The sequence below is a fragment of the Sminthopsis crassicaudata genome, chromosome 6 (assembly GCF_048593235.1).
Source record: "Sminthopsis crassicaudata isolate SCR6 chromosome 6, ASM4859323v1, whole genome shotgun sequence".
In the NCBI taxonomy this organism is placed as follows: domain Eukaryota; kingdom Metazoa; phylum Chordata; class Mammalia; order Dasyuromorphia; family Dasyuridae; genus Sminthopsis; species Sminthopsis crassicaudata.
Window position 1 is genome coordinate 106,578,200 of NC_133622.1, and position 17,451 is coordinate 106,595,650.

Here is a 17,451-nt window from a genome sequence, read left to right on the forward strand (position 1 = left end):
AGCTTAGTCATTCACAGTTGATCATAATATAATACTGCTGTTACCTTGTTGTTTTCCTGATATATCTCTCCTCCAGCATCTTATCCTCTTTAATGCTTTGTTGTCTCTCCTTCCTTTCTCTCAACTTCACTTTCCTAAGGAGCCGGAGATCTTTCTGCCATCTATGATGCAGCATTAGCTATGATGAAGGACCTACCTTTGTCCTTCCTATTCTGAGTCTAAACTTTTTACTTTCTACTCTTTCCAAAGTGGCAAGCTACTAATGTCTGCTAGAGTTAAATTTTACTATCTGTTCATTGAAGAGTAATGATTTCCTTCCCTCTTAAGCAATATTCCCTATTGATCTGTATAAATGCTTTCTATTAATATAGAACATACCCTCAAAATGAGTCTCTTTGAAAGGAAAAAAAAAAAACTTGAAAAGTAGCAGATGAACAGTAATTACTCCTAATTAATTAGTCCTGGTTTGGAAACAGTGTGTTTGAACTTCCAACCTTCCATTAAAAATTGGACCAAAAAGAAGTGGAAAATGAGTCATTTTTACTTGTCCTCTTCTTCCTTTTCCCTTCATTTCATTACCTGGGGAATCTCTTAATTATTCACAAAATTTAGAAACCCAGTGACTCTTTAGAATCCACTAACTCTGCCTCTTTGTCTTACCTGTTCTTTTGCTCCAGGATATTAACAATAAAAAATTATAAGAGATTACATGAAGGGACAGAACCATGGTGAGAGATTAAACCCAGATTTTGTCCATCATTGGTCTATGCCTTTTGTATTGTGCACTTTCCCCTATTAGGGATGGGAAGGTGCTCTGTCCCAGAATAGCTCTGTGTTTATGCAGGACTTATGAGATCTGGGTGATTGGAAGCTCTCCAAAGATGTAGAATACTTGACTTTTCATTCCCAAGGGCTTTGCCCTTGAGAGAGGAAACCTTAACCCTAGGATAGATAACTTAAGTTCCTAGAAAATGTAGTAAATCACCAGAGAGAGAAAGACTATTTGTGAATTTGGATCTTGCATATTCTCTTGTTGTTGGGGTTAATTAAATCACACACAGTCACACAGGTAGTAGGCATCAGAGGCAAGATTTGAATGCAGATTCTCTGTCTGCAGAATTAGGTATTCTTTCCACTGAACCATAGTACCTGCTTCTGTGCTGAGTCCTGACACAAAAATTGAAGGCCCTTCTCATTTTATTCTGTTTCCAGAGGAAGGGGATAAGAGGGAGAACATTCACAGAAAGATCTGAATGAGAAGTCTTTAGAATTGAACCAGCCCTACATAAACCCAGAATTTCCAGTTCCAAGAACTTCCAGTTCCAAGTGACTAAACTAGATATAATAATGATTTTATACTAGGTATAAAAAATGGTTAAATATCAAATAGATGTTTAGAGGTAGGTGTTGGGAAGAATTATTGTCCATTCTATCTGAATTTAAATAATTACCACTTTCAATGAGAAAAAATCTTAATGGAACTCCTTGAGTCTGGTCAATTTTTATGTGAAATATCAACTCTCCAAGGATCTTCTAGGAGAGGAATCTAGTTCTGTGGCCTTAAAGAACGATCTTGATTACAGACAATACTGCTCATTAAATTTGCCCTTACCCTTCATTACCATAGAGAGAATGTTATAAATAGCAATGGGGACAGGGGTATATACCATCCTGCTTATTGCATAGGCTATGTATAAATAATTATCTAACAACTAAATTTGGGAGGTCATTAAAAAATTATCACCACCCAAACTTTATTGAAGTCTTATTTCTCTTAGAAAAGAAATATCATAATGAGGTTTGATTCAAAAGGATTAAGGAAATTGTGATTTTGAGCAAAAATGGATTAACTTTATAGTTTTAGGAGGGAAAAAATCCCTGCAAATAACAAAGAGGAAACTTCACTATAAATTGCACACAAATGTTATTCTGGATTGGGAGATTATTTATAGTCTTAAAAAGTTACCTGATATAATGAAAGACTAATTCATCTTTCAAAGACTTGACTGGGTCCACAAGCCAACATGTATCAGAGACTGAAATTAAACCCAGGTCATTTTGACTCAAGACTCTCTCTAATTCTTCACATTAATAAAATATTAAATATAAAATTATATTTGCATCCAAAATCCTTGCTTTTATTCTTTTTAGAAATTTGGTATGAAAATAACTTAATTCCCTCTTTTTGTTCCCAAACCTAAGTTCCTTTTTCTCCATTCCTATTTATCTGGAGGGGGCAGTATTCCATACCCTTGACCTTTTGGGGTTCTCTCTATATTCTTTATACCTTATATCTTCCATTACCAAATTAGCTTAGAAAATAGTACTCATCTCTTACAGTGATTCTTCCTTTTATATAGACGTAGAATTTATTCAATAGTAGTTGAAGCCAAAAGGATGGCTTTACTTGTGAATTGAATGTTTTTAGTATCCAAATGAATTCTCAGTAGAACTGATAGATGGTGCTAGAACTCAAGAGAATAGATAAGCAATTGCAATTATAAAACAACTAAAGAAATTTTTATTAAGTAGCTAGTATGTGCTAGTCACTCTACTAAGTGGAGGGATACAAATAGATAGAGAAAAACTGTCCCTACTCTCAAGATGTTTATGGAATAAAAAAACATGCAGAAGTACTGATGGAAAATGGATACTTACTGGAAAGTTCTGAGCCTTCTATAAAGGAAATCTTTGTTTATTGCTCCACCCTCTACCTCTGCAGTAAGAAAGAAGAGATAAATGAGTGTTCTTAGGAGGTGGAGTATTGAAGTTGAATGGTTCCATGATAGTGAGATTTATTATTATGGTCCTCAAGAATCAGAGTTACTCTGAGTATAAGTAACAGTACAGATAATCAAATAGGGGTCTGAGTGACCACTTCTCTCTATTGTCAGAAGGATTTAAGTTCCAGGTAGAAAGAGGAATTAGATAATATTGGAGGCCCTTTGCATTTTAAAGATTCTATTATTTCTTCTCAAAGATAGCATCTTGTGAAATTTCAGGGAAAGGAAGAAATTAGAAAAGGAAGAATTTGGTACTTTGTAATTTTCAAGGATGAAGGAAGTTTCTATTACATAAAACAAAATTGGAAATAAATGCTAAAATATAAGGGCCAAATTATTGGGTAATTAGGATTATTGTTATCACATGACATTGGCTTTGGCAATTCTTATAAACTCTGATACACCATTAAGAAACTCAGACATTAAGGAAAAAACAACCACAAAACCTCAAACATTAAACTTACAATGTATATAGAATGGAAACTGAAAGAAATAAAATAAGAAACCTCCATGTGTTTCAATGGCTAGTAATCTTTGTGAGTAAATTAGCTCCTGGATAGTTATAATTAGAGAGGCAAATTCTGTCTTTTGAAGGAAAAATAAGTTTCCTATATGTATATATAATCAGTTCTCAACATTCATCCCTTTAACTTTGACAACTTCAAACATTATATGACTTTATTAGTAACCTCATGTTTACTTTCACATTGGCAATCTTCACATTCATGATTGTGCCCAATAGATTCAGGTAAGTTTGTGGAATAGCTATTATCCTAGTAGAACATTGGTCCTGTTCACCCTATCTTTGAAAAGAGCTCCTTTTGCATTCATTGAATATTTTCATTGTTTGCTTTTATAAGTCAAGTTTTATGTTGCAATTATACCCCCAAAACACAGTTCAAGTTCTTTTAGCTCTGATGACGATTAGTGAGAAAATAAAGGTATTAGATAACCTTCTTGCTGGAATTGCTACAACCACTGTAGGCAGCAAATTTGATGTCAACAAATCAAAGATCTGTTATATCTGCAAAATGGAGGAAAGTATTAATAAAATTACTGGTAAATCTGCCCCAGAAAGTGTTAAAGTAACCTCTCAGAATCTTAAGGAAATTGAAAAAATGAAAAAAAAAATACTGTTTGTGGGTAACTTAAAGGGTGGTCCTCCCTTGCTCTTGCAGGTACTAACATGACCTGTTGAACATCTTGCCACTCTCCATGCAAGTGCAGTTGGACTGCTGGGCAGAAAATTCTAATTCCAGTGCAGGGACCAAGCCTCTTGTGCTTTTCATTGGGAAATAGTTCAACTACAGAGTGAAAAGGGAGAAAAATATATTTTCAGAAATCTTTAGAGAAAAATTAGTTTTTGGTGGTCTTGGGAATCCAACCACCTATTTCCCATAGGTGTATCAACATTTGTGTTTTTGACTTTTGGACCATTTTCTTGGAATGTTATCCCCATGAAATTGAAGATTGATTGTGTTGCTCAATAAAGACAAATTGGTTTTAAATCATTTCAGAAACTTTTATGTGGGATGTAGAAGACCCTTACCTAAAATGACTCAAAATAGAAAGCAGAAAGGCTGTTTATTATACTTCTGGAGGGTGAGCTGTTCTATCATGAGATAAGGGAAAGAGAAAGCTCATGGTAGGAGGGCTAAAAAAGTAGTAAAGATATACAGCTTTTATACAAGAGATTACATCAAAAGTAAGAGAGCATTGAGAAGGGGAGGGGAAGGCATTTAATTGGTTGTTGCTATCTGGAGAGATTGGAATGGAAGGTTTCTGTTCCCCGAAATCACCTGATTTCTAGGAAACAGAAAATCAGGCCTTCAGGCTTCAGATATAGCTGGCCAAGGCTCAAGTACATATGGACTTGCACATATTATATAGGTCATAGGAGAAATACAGAAATAATGAAAATAAAATACAAAAAAAACCCTCACATATTCCTGTAAGTTCTTCACCTTATTTCTCTATTCCACACATTTTTTTTCCTTTATAGAATGATAAGGTTAGAGAGAGTAACTTAAGCGTAACCCTTGCCTGAGTTATTTTGGAGGTGATAAGGGTGAAATAAGACAAGTGGCATGTAGATAGAGTGTTGGGTCCAGAGTCAAGAAGGTAAGTATTCCTAAATTCAGATCTGACCTCAGACATTTCCTAGATGTGTGTCCCTAGGCAAGTCACTTAATCCTGTTTGCCTGTAATCCTTATCTGTAAAATGATCTGGAGAAGGAAATGGCAAACCAGTCCAGTATCTTTGCCAAGATAACCCAGATAGGGTAATGATGGATAAGACATGACTGAACAACAAAGTTGTACAGCTAAATCAGTAACCAGTCTAAAAAGCAGTCATGGTTCTGCTGAAAGGTAGGCACTTATTTGCCTAAGTGTAATTTTGTACTTGTATTATACCCTGTGTCCAAAGATTATAACTGCCACTGCCTCAGTGACTTATGTTGTAATATTCTTCACTGAGATCCATTTTTCTTGAAACTCCTATTACTTCTAGCTGGACAAACATTTATGTCTGCTTCCAGTTGCGTGAAGGTAAGACCCATTTGTTTTTACCTTTCTGTCACTATCTCCAGTGATCAATACAGTGTTTAGATATTTCTGTTGGCTGAAAAGGTAACTTCAGTTTTGTTGTATGTATATATTCTATAATTTGCAATTGCATCTATGATAGTTCTCATTAGCTGTTATATATTCATTAATACCCAGTGTCAAAATCATATGCCTTTTCCCCAGCTAATCTTAGGCTTTATTTGTAATCAATCAAGTGACTGATATGATATGTATTGATATGTATAAAGATTTGTAGTGAATAAAGATCCATTATAAAAAATGAGCTTATCTGAGCCACCATTAAATATACAAATGACTACAATACACGTTAGAAAATGTGTGATTATTATTCCATTCAGTGTCTCAGGGTTGGGGTAAGAATGAAATGAAACTTTCATAGACCATCTATCATTTAACAAAACAAGGTCTGTCAACAGTAGAATGGAAAAGATTTTCAGCAAAGATCTGTTCTATGTCCATTCAGTTGGAGATCTATTTGCCTCTTTGCCAAAACAGTGTTCCTAATTGGAAAGATGTGTTGATTTAAATGAAAATCAGAAGTTCTTCAAATTTGAAGAAAAAGCTGGTTTTTTATGCCTAGAATGACTACAGAGTGACTTCAATAACTCACTCTTCATGCACTAGACTTAAAGGTGTCAAACAGTCCCCTTTCCCCTCCCACACAAATACACTGAAGCCATAACCTTTCCAAGCAGCAGAAAAACAGATTCAAATGTAATAGGAAAATATTAAACAAAATAAATTAAAATACAATAGAATATAGATAAAGTTAATGTGAGGGTTTCTAAGTCAATATGCTGGCTGTAGAGATCCTTATATGTTGCTTAGTGGTCATTTTCTATTTGAGTTTGATATCTCTGCTCTAGATCAATTAAGTTTCAAAGATGATATAATTTTTTTTTGAGGGGGTGCGGAGAGGAGACCTAGTTTTCCTAACATGGATACCATTCAGATTAATGGTATGTTACAAGATTTGTCTAGGGTCAATTGGGATTTGAACTCAGGTCTTCTAATCCAGAGCCAGTCAGTTCTCTTTCCATTATACTTTTTATATTAGTTTTGGGAAAAGCTTTAAAAATTGGATTGACAAATGACATATTTGCTGAGTAGGAATTGATAGTTTGTATCATATAGTATATATGTATATAGTTTATGTGAGGGACAAAATTTTGGAAAGCAAAATTTTTTTTTCTTTTGTGAGTTACATGAGGTTTCATGAAAGTTACATGAGATTTTCTTGGGGAGTGACTCTAGACATGGGATGGAGGAGGAGAGAGAGAGGAGAGCGAGGGAGGGGAGAGAAAGGGAGAGAGGAAGAGGAAGGGGGAGGAAGGGAAAGAGATGGAAAGAGAGAAACAAAAGGTTGGTTAAAAGGAGGGAGGGGAAGAGAGGGAGAGGAAGGAGAGACAGGGAGGCAGAGAGATACAGACAGACAGAAACAGATAGATGGGGATGGGGAGTGTGAAGGGAGTGGGAGAGGGAAAGAGAATTGTAGACAAGTAGGGGATGGTTGCTCCATGGCTAGAGGCAGCTTGCCTCTAGAGAGTTGGGGAAATTTCCCCATTGGGTGAAAACAAGGATTTTCTCTTGTTTGAGCTAAAATCTTATTTCACTCCTATCTGAAGAGCTCATTCACTCTATGTATTTTCTGTTATATCTTAACCTATATAATGTTTCTAACTTTCTTTTGCTATTTATTTAGCTAAAGGATTTTATTCAGTATTTGTAATTTATAATGATCTTTTGTGTAAACAATATTTAATAAAGAAAAAAGCCTGTATACATGAGTTTAGGATAACTCCTCTTAAGAACAATAAAGGAAATAACTTTATTGTTTTGAACCTATTTTATGCAGACCTGTAATATTCAGGGAACAGATAGATGTATTCTAATACATTACCCATGCAAAGAATGGAAAAAAAGAACTAGCTTTGTATTCTGAAGGTAACGTGGGACTTACCATCCCCTCTTGGCTGGCTTCTATCATTGACTCTGAGGAATTGCAATTAGACAACCTATGTGGATACATATGTCTTTCATGAATAGCATAAACCTACAGTTGCAATATGTTTTTCAGACTTTATTATTTTAAAATTCTAATATTTTGTGTGACAATTTATTTTAATTCCTTTATTGAAAATGAGAATTTTATATAGAGGAAGCTTAGTTTTGATACCATTTACTGAAAGTTCCAAAGCTGCATTGTATAGTATAACATTGCGTAGTATAACAAATTAATTGTAAACTCATTAAATATATAAATTACAGAGTTTATTCTATGCATTTGAAAGAATGTTCATTGTAGTTGTAAATGCTGTTTTTATTCATGAATGCATTATATATATATACATATATATATATATATATTTTAGTTTTTGGCAAATGAATCAATTTTAGAAGTTAAAAAGAAGTAGTTGGCATTTCCTTCCAGTCCCACCCACTTGAATATTGCTAACTAACGTCAAATATGATCAAATTTTTTTGGGGGGGTGAGGCATTAATTCTATTATTATATTTATATATACACATACATATATATGTATATATATATATATATATATATAAAATTATACCAGAGTTCAATGAAAATGTACTCTACTTCTTTAGTTATTCTAAACATTTATTTGGGTTTATTATGCATATTTAACTGACATAATTTTCAAATTTCAAAAACCTAAAGAAATCTAAAGTCTTTTCCCCCCTGGATGTGTCATAATAATTGAAAAAGACAAAGAAAAATTCAGATAGCATTATAAAGCAAGGTTATTATTACAAATCAATAGATTTGTAATAATCTTAAGAAAACAATATTTGAATGTTGTCTTGATTATATTTTTACATGTACCATCATTCTAAAAACAATTTTAAATAAAATAGTAAAGCATACAAAATATTACTGCTTTAAATGCCATCAAGTTACTTTGTTAGCTTCAAAGATAACATACTTGCAAAATATAACTAAATATATGCATTCCTTTTCTCCCCCTTCCACCCTCCCACTCAGTTGAACTTGCTTCCTTAATGCAATTCTTCAATTGGTAATAAAATCAACTCTCAAAATCCATTATTTTTGATTTAGAGTAGACATTTCACTATATGACTGCTCAAAGCTATTAATGTCTTCCTGTGTGCATGCCTGAGGTTGAGTGTGTATGTGTGCTCCCTAAGCATCTACAGGAGACACTTAAGCTTTTGGATAAATAGTAATTGCGTCATATCCTTCTGGAGGGCTTGTTCGGGCTCTTGCATGGGTTTCACAGTACAGTTGTCCTTCCACAAAGAAATAACCTTTCTGTTTGAGATTAAGGTTACAATCAGCACACACAAAGCACTCTGGATGTCTATACTTATCACGTGCCTTCACGACAGCTCCACTGTTAATAAAAACAAAGAAACAAACAAAAAAAAAAATAAGCATTAGAGGATAGGGAATACCCTACAATTAGGCTGGGTTCTCTTTTTATTATTGACCTCCAGCTGTAAAGAAAATCATACACAGCTGTGAAATTGGAAACAGTTGTCAAAAAAGACCTAAGATAACTGTAGCAAATTATTAATCCCCACCCAAGTTTAAGGTTTCTGGTTGATGTGATCTTTGGAATTAATTATGCTCAACAGGGATCAACTTTAATTTTTTTTTTTAGTAGCTGTATCTCAGATTGCCTCAAGAAATGATTTCTGGAGAAATTGAAAGGATACATTGTGAGATTTCCCAAACCCCAGTTCTTTTGAAAGGGAGACATTGATAAGAAAAACACTTAAACATTTTTGGATGAGATTCTAATTCTGGTGTGTCTATAAAACATAAATCTTTCCAATTATACCATATGGGGTGGAAGGAGGGTACTAAATTATTTTCTTTCTCTCTTTCCACACAAACTGTATAGACCATACTAATGCAACAAAAAGTATTGACCTGTGCAAACAAGTCATTAGGGTATTCAGAATAAACATGTTTTTGTTGCTGCCCTGGGAATAATCTCTGCTTGTGTTACCTATCTACCTCAGCTCTTCTTTCCCCCATTTTTGGTTACCTTAATTCCCCATCTAGTGATGGGTGGATGGCAGGATGGTTAAATGGGTGAAGTAATAGATCTCATGTCTGAGAGAGAAGCTATTAGATTTTATTTGATTTGTTATTTAGAGCACTATCATTGCCAGTCTGGTTACTTTGACATTAGAAATCCATGGGAGAAAATGAACATTCCTGATGAAACCTAAATTGACTGCTACATTTTAATATATGTGTTCCTTCCATGCCTGTGCAAAGCATAATTTGCCTAACTTTTCTTACAAAGTTTGTGCAGGAAAATTTAAAAAGATTATAAATGATATTAACAAAAACAGAGTGCTCCTTGAAGTAAATTTTGTGATTATGAAACATGAGGCTAAAAATTCTTTGGAACCAACTTTTAAAATAAGACTGCATCTCTGAAAACAGAGGAAGTTATAATGATTGCTAGACAAATATTTCTTTTACAGTTTTTCAGCAATGCATAAACATAGAATTAAGGTTATACTCCTTTTTTTTTTTTGGTACAGTAATTTTAGATTTCAAGCCACATATTGTGAATTTAGAATGGTAACAGAGTGGATATAGCCCATCTTGTAGTTAAAAAAACAAAACAAAACAAAACAATGTTAAAGTCCCATATTTGATACCTACTGGCCATCAGACCCACTTAGTCCCTTAGGTTTCCAATCTCTTAAGATTAGAAGTAAAACAGTTTAGGATCTACTTTGGTAGAGGTAATTTCCTCAAAAAGAGTTCTCTACATTAGGCATCTAGACCAAAGTAAAATAAAACAAAGTATAAAAACCAAAGTAAAACCTGACCCAAACCAACTTTACAAATCTAATTAAAGGTTACTTGTTTCCTTTCATACTTGCATATACTTGGACACTTTGAATGAGCTGAAATTTCACTGGTAACTATAACCTCATCTATTTTATGTAGGTTGAAAATTTCAAATTTCTTATAAATTGTCATGGCCAAAACCAAAACCAAAAAATCAATCAACCAACTAACAAACCTCCTCCTGCTAACCCTTGATGGCTAGCCCTTGGGTGATGGATCTGTTTTACAGAAAGTAGCCAGGATGCTCTTCAGATTTTTCATCTTGAACTTGATGTTAATCTTATCATAGTTTCTGTTTTGCTGGTGTATACCTTTCCAGAACCAATAGTTACTTCTATGACAAGGATGAACCATTAGAGGAGGGTTATCATGAGGATACTTAGATATATACATTATAGGGGCAGCTAGGTGGCACAGTGAATAGAGTATCAGCCCTGAAATCAGGAGGACCTGACTTGAAATCTGGTCTCAGATACTTAACCATTCTAGTTGTGGGACCCTGGGCAAGTCACTTAACCCCAATTGCCTTAGCCTTCCCCCCTAAAAAAGATATATACATTATAAATTCGTAAAGCAGCTGGGTGCTGCAGTAGATAGAATGCATAAAATGTCTGACAGGGAGATTAGGTTCAAATCCAACCTCATCTACTTCCTAGCTATCTGACTGGAGGAATCACCTAACTTTTGCCTCAGTTTCCTTAACTGTAAAATTGGGATAATGCTACTTAACCTCCCAGAGTTGTTATGAGAATTAACTAAGATAATATTTGTGAAGTACTTTGCAAACCTTCAAGTATTATGTAGATATTAATTATCATTATTATTATATGAGGCAGAAGAAAATAAGAATTTCTCTGAAACTCATACTCTCTGAAACTCCTTCCTCGGTGAAGATTTATAGTAAACATACAGGTCAAAAAAGGGAGACTTACATAATACCACTTCCACATTTGTCACACAGTGGCATCTTTTGTCCACTCCCAGCACCAGCATGAGCTTTTGTGACAGGAGCTCTTACACTTCTTGTCCCAGCAGGACGGTCATCTGAAAAACCAAAGTATATCCATTTATGGCATAGGAGCAACTCTGCAAATTCTTTGGGGAAAACATTAGTTGCTATCTGAAAAAGATTTTTTTGGTTCTAAATTTTCTCTCCCCACCCACTGAGAAACTGAGAAATACAATACCCATTATACATTAATGAAGTTATGCAAAACATATTTTCACATTAGTTTTGTTGTGGGGGAAAGTTAAGAAAAATAAAGTCAAAGAAAACATGCTTCAATGTGTGCTCAGTGTTCATCAGTTCTCTCTAGAGGTTTATAGCATTTTTCATCTTGCATCTTTTGGAATTATTTTGACTTATTGTCTTGATCAGAGTAGCTGTCTTTTATAGTTGATTATCATTACATTTTTGCTGTTCCTGTGTACAATGTTCTAGATCTGCTCACTGTACTTTACATTAGTTCATACAAGTTTTCCCAGGTTTTTCTGAAACTATCTCCTTCATTCATTTCTTATTATACAATAATATTTTATCACAATCATGTGCCACTTGATGAATATCCCTTCAATTTCTAATTCTTTGTTTCCTTTAGAAGAGTTGCTATAAATATTTTTGTGCATGTGTATCCTATCCCCTTTTTCTTTGCTATTTTTGAGATACTAATTAAGTATCAGTATTATTGGGTCAAAGGACATGCACTGTTTGTATAGATCTTTGAGTATAGTTCTGAATTGTTCTCCAGAATGATTGAACCAATTCATAGCCAGCTGCTATTTTTGAGGTATTTTAACCTAAAGAATTCCTGTTTGGGCATAGACTATTGTTTCTAAATAATTCCATGCAAAATACTTGTTCTTTAAATTTAGGAAGAGAGACAGACAAATATACAGATCCAGAGAATTAACTTAATCTCCATTAGTAGAAGATATGGGGGAGAAGGTGAGGAGTTTACGCAATAAGGATATTGAAGACCAGAGAAAACCATGGAGAGTGTTGGCTTAGTCTTTCTTCATGGACATTTAAAAACTGTATTGTCAATACCATTGAATCACAAATCATCCTTTTAATGAATCTTTTTCTGTTTTTGTATCCCTGGTTGAGGATCCATTTCTCAGCTAGCTGACTTTTGGAAAGGATCTGATATTACAATTTAGATGTTAATAAACTAAGACATTGTGTGGCTTCAAAATGACTTCTCCAAAAAAAAAAAAAAAAAGGATAGATCTCTAATTTTGGAAATTTAAGCATTGTGGAAGACAGGGGTCTTCCCTTTTATTTCAGGGCAGGGACTTCATCAATACATCTTACCTTTTGTGTTCTCACCTGCTTTGTCTATTTTCTAGATACTGAGAACAGACTTAACTGAAATATATATATTTTAAACATGAACCCAGTCATTCTCTTACCATCCCTTTGTTAAAGTAGACTTTCCATAACCATCCATTGATAAATTGATTGTGAATACCATTATCCATGAGAATAGATTTATAAATATATCTGAGCTTTACCATTTTAATAAAAATTATTGGCTTTGTACCTATTGGATTTCTATATAGGACATTTTAGAACAGTCAAAAAATCACTTCTTTAAAATTTTAAAATAATTGTTATTTGAGGTCTTATGAAGCACAATATCCTCCTCTAATAGCTAAAAGCCTTTTATATAGACAGAAAACTGATCTTTTGGAATATGATTCTGAATTTTACAGAATTTATTATTCACAGAGTTAACTAAAATCAAAAATTTTGATAAACAATTATAAAATGAAAGATACCATGCTAGACTCTAGGGACTTAAAATTTAAAAAAAATCACACCATCATTAATTTATGGTAGCTTACTAATTTTTTTAGAGGAAATATATAAAGACACCAAAAACTATAGTATAGAATGATTGGAACAAAAGACATCGTAATGGAACGTTCCAGGAACATAAATTTCACCTGGGAGCATCAGAAGATGCTTCATGGTAGAGGAAGCATCTAAGATGAGTCTCTAGGAAAGAGACCTTTGTCTAATGAACATAAGAACCTTGAGAGCAGGAGAGTTCAGGGAAAGAAGCAGAAGCACTTATTGTTCAGTCTGATTAGAATATAGAAATACTGGGACACAATAATGTGACAAGAGGATTGAAAGCAAGTTAGGGACAGGTAGCAGAGGGCTTTAAATGTCATATCTTATTCTACAGGCCAGATGTTCTTAAAATGGTAAATTATAACTTAATACAGTTGTTTCCCATGTAATACTATAGAATGATATTTAAATTACATTATTATGTTTAAATTTTTATTTGTAATTGTATATATTTATAATATATGTTCCGAAAAAGGGTCCATAGGGTTTACAGACTGCCAAAGGGTCTCTGAACTAGAGGGGCCTGGTTCAACTAAAGAGTCTGGTTGAGAGTCAGGAAGATATGGCTTCAGGTTCTATCTGTGAGACATATTGGCTTGTGTGATTTGAGGAAGTCATTCAGACTCTGAAAACCTTAGACAACTCTTTAAGGCAACTCTCTCTGTAAATTATAGAACAGTTGCAGAACTAAATCAAAAAAGACTTTCCTTACCATTATATTGAAATCACAAGTTTGGCCAAAAAAAAGTAGAGTTACTCTACCAGTGGTCCTCAAACTTTTTAAATAGGGGGCCAGTTCACTGCCCCTCAGACTGTTGGAGGGCCCGACTATAGTAAAAACAAAAACTCACACTGTTCTCTGCCCTCAGCCCATTTGCCATAACTCGATGGGCCATATAAACGTCCTCAGCGGGCCACATCTGGCTCATGGACCGTAGTTTGGGAACCCCTGCTGTAATCTTTTTAAGCAGTGAAGTTACATAAACAAAGAAATAATGTCTTGGTCAGAAAAAAAAATCAGATGTTGATTTTCTTTAGTTGTTGTGAGATGGATTTTTAAAAAATTGTTGTCTATATATTTTTTATTTTCTTGTTTTCTTTTCCTATGATCAATGCTACCAATAGCACCAATTGCTCACCAGGGTCATCCACTAAATCCTGGAGTACTCTAAAAGAACCTGATTGGCGTGGCTGAGTAGGTCCATCTCGATTGTCATGAAGCATCCTGTATACATCTGACTGGGCAGGCACAGAGGCTGTTGGTTCGCTAAGAGGGGAAAAAAAAGGAATTGAAGTAAAGAAAGGCATTAGATATCTCAAGTGGTGCATGCACCTTCAATAAGAAATGACTACAACACACTCATAATCCCTGACTAACATATATTGATCATTATCTTCCAAATGATGCCATATCAGCAGCAAAATGCCATGTGATCTCATATCTTACCTTAATAATGTCATCCAATAAAACTTATTCACTCTCCCCAAAGCTTTGGAGATTAGATATTGTCAGAATAGTTTTGGAGGCAGCAACATTATAAATTTTTCAGTACAATTCTGTCCATGTTTCAGAACATGATGAACATGAATGAAAGCTCTCAAAACTGATAGAATCTGCGCTCTGGAAAGACCTTAAAAGTTATCTAGTTCTTCCAATTAGGAGAAAGGATGATGTAATAGAGAAAATGATGGATTGGATATCAAAATGTCTAAGTTTGGAGCTACTATTTAGGTGATATTACCTTAGGCAAGATAACAGCCTCTTTTGGTCATAGATTCTTCCCTTTTGTAAATTGAAGTGAATTAGACTAGATGATTTCTAAGATCACTTTCAACTTAATAAGACCTATTGATCCTTTTTACAATATACTTGACAGAAAGACATCCAATTAATGTCTGAACATTTCCAGGGATGGAAAACTCACTATCTTACAAAATTGCTGATTCAGGATAGTTTCAATTATTACAAAATTCTTTCTTATGATAAACTAAAAAATGCCTCATTATAACTTTAATTTCATAAACATTCATTACTATGTGTAGGTCACTGTGCAAAGTATCAGGGATATAATCAGGGTATCCTATTAAGTATTTAATACTAAGCTTTCTGAAGTTAAAAAAGTGCCTGCAACATACTTAAAAGTTTAATCTTCATAATTATCATGTTCTCCATTGTTTTCTTAAGTCTAGACAATCAACATGACAATAAATCAAGTCCTGATTTGTCCTCTAAGGTATAAAATGTTAACTTTGAAATAGAAATGTCCTGCATACCCCTTGATATAAAGATGAAATCAGGCACAGTTCCCAACCTAAAAGAGCTTAACAATCTAGTAGAGAAAATAAGCCATGCACAAAAATAGCTACAAATCAAATGGCAAAGTGAGGTCAAGAGTGAATTCAAGCACCATGAAAAAATTTTAAAAAGAATATAATTTGGGGAAACTGGGAATGTTTCTTAGATGTAATGGGTTATGAGTTGGGCACTGTAAGAAAGGGAAGCTGTCAACAAAAAGAGAGCAGGGGAGGGAGTGTCTTTCAGGTATATGGGAGAATATGAGTGTAGAAATAGGAGAGGGAAGGATGTAATGAAGAGTAGTCCAGTTGGTGGGATGTGAGCTATGTATAGGCAAATAGCATGAATTAATTTTACAACATAGGTTCAAGACAAACTATAGAAGGCATCTTAGGCAAGACGAAGCATTTTAAACTTTATTTAGGCAAGAAGTTAAACCTAATGTTATCAAAGTAGTCCTTTAGAAAGGTAACCTAGGCAGAGGTATGGAAGATGGATTGAATAGAAGAAAAACTGGAACATGAAGAAGCTTAAGGACATTATTGGAATCATTCTGATGGGGGTTGAGATTCCTTTAAGAAACTCCCCCCCAATGGCTGACCTTTGATTTACAAATCCTGGTCAATGAGTTTTCCCCATCCCCACCGGATCTGAAGTAACTTGAGTTTTCCCAATCCCCACAGTTTAAACCCATTGAATTCTATTCAATGCTGACCCTGGCTGAAAGTTCACCAGGAGCCTGGGACTTTACCCACAAGACCCTTTAGGTAAAAAAGAGCCAAACTGAAGCTCTTTCTTTGCAGGAGCTCTTCTCCCCCCCCCCCCCCCAAACATGGTATCCTTCCGGCCATGTAAGGGTTCCTGCCTGCCCAGCAACCACCTTTGGCCCTGGTGTCTTTCTACCTTTAACTTTACTTTCAAATCCCAACAATAAACCTTTTTATCAATCTAGGTTTTCGGGCCTCTAAATTCCTTTTACAGGGGACTCTGCGCCGTCATGAGACTATCTTTGCGCCAACCCAAAAGGGGTTCCCCCTTCCCTAACTCTTATCAATTCCAAAGGAGAAATGATGACCTACTTTGGAGTAGAGGCAGTGGGGGGGGGGGGGAAGGAATGGATTTGAAAGAGAGATCTAAAGTGGAGCAATAGCTTTTGGAAACGGGTTTGAATGAGTGTGAGTGAGGTGGAGTTGGTTAGAGAGAAGGAGAAATCATTCCCCAGTCCTAGTTTTGTCCTCTGGAACAACACAGAATAAGCCCCCTTCCCTTTTACATGTGGTTTTAAGCTAAACAGCCCTAGTCGCCTCAGCAATTCATCAAGAAAGGTAATTATATCTTATATTGTATTGTCACAACTGGACTTCATATTTCAGATGGAGTTTACCCACATAGAATGCATTTGGATTTGCTTAATCTATGCTGGAGCTAGAGATTTCATTGGTTTTCTTTTTCCCTCTCTCCTTCCCTCCCTTCCTCCCTTCCCTCTTTTCCCTCTCTCCTCTCTTTATTCCTTTCCCTCCTTCCCTCCCTTCTCTCCTTTCTCCCTCCTTCCCTCTCTCTATCCCTCCCTCTTTCTCCCTCTCCACCTCCTTTCCTTCCTTCCTCCTCCTCCCCCCTCCCTTTTTCTATCCCTATCTTTCTTTATGTCATTGTCTCAAATTAATCAGGTGTATCCCTACCAAAGGGAGCCTTGGCTGAATTGACAATAGGACAATTACCAAATTCGACACTGCCTTATCTGTCCCCATTCTTTTTTTCACTTGCTCTTTTTTTTTCTGTCCTTTAAAAAAGAAACTGAATTTTAATTCCACATTCAGGTCCTCAGTTTCTCCTTACTATTACTTTGCTGATAAATAGTCATAAGAACTATCTTCTAATATGACTTCATGTTTAATCTTTTCTATTTTTTCATCTGGAAGCTCAGAAATGTTGATGATTAGCTAGCCTAAGAAGTAGCCATGGAAGAGCCAGTGTAGGAGCCAAAAAAAGGCTAGTAAGTGAACATTCAAAAACAGCTTGTCAGTTGAATGACTTCATAAGTACTCAAATTCATTACAATCCTGGA

The 17,451-nt window shown here is 34.9% G+C and overlaps 1 protein-coding gene across 3 annotated transcripts in view; it reads right to left on the reverse strand.

The window, feature by feature from the left end:
* Nucleotides 1-7,974: 7,974 nt before the first annotated feature.
* Nucleotides 7,975-17,451, reverse strand: part of PDLIM3 (PDZ and LIM domain 3) — a 46,909-nt gene continuing 37,432 nt past the window's right edge. For all 3 annotated transcript variants that reach the window (XM_074272687.1, XM_074272689.1, XM_074272690.1), the window contains 3 exons: nt 14,230-14,357; nt 11,163-11,274; nt 7,975-8,746 (listed from right to left, as the gene is read on the reverse strand). In XM_074272687.1, coding sequence (XP_074128788.1) covers nt 8,557-8,746; nt 11,163-11,274; nt 14,230-14,357 — 430 coding nt within the window. In that variant the 3' untranslated portion in view covers nt 7,975-8,556. The remainder of the gene's footprint in view (nt 8,747-11,162; nt 11,275-14,229; nt 14,358-17,451) is intronic.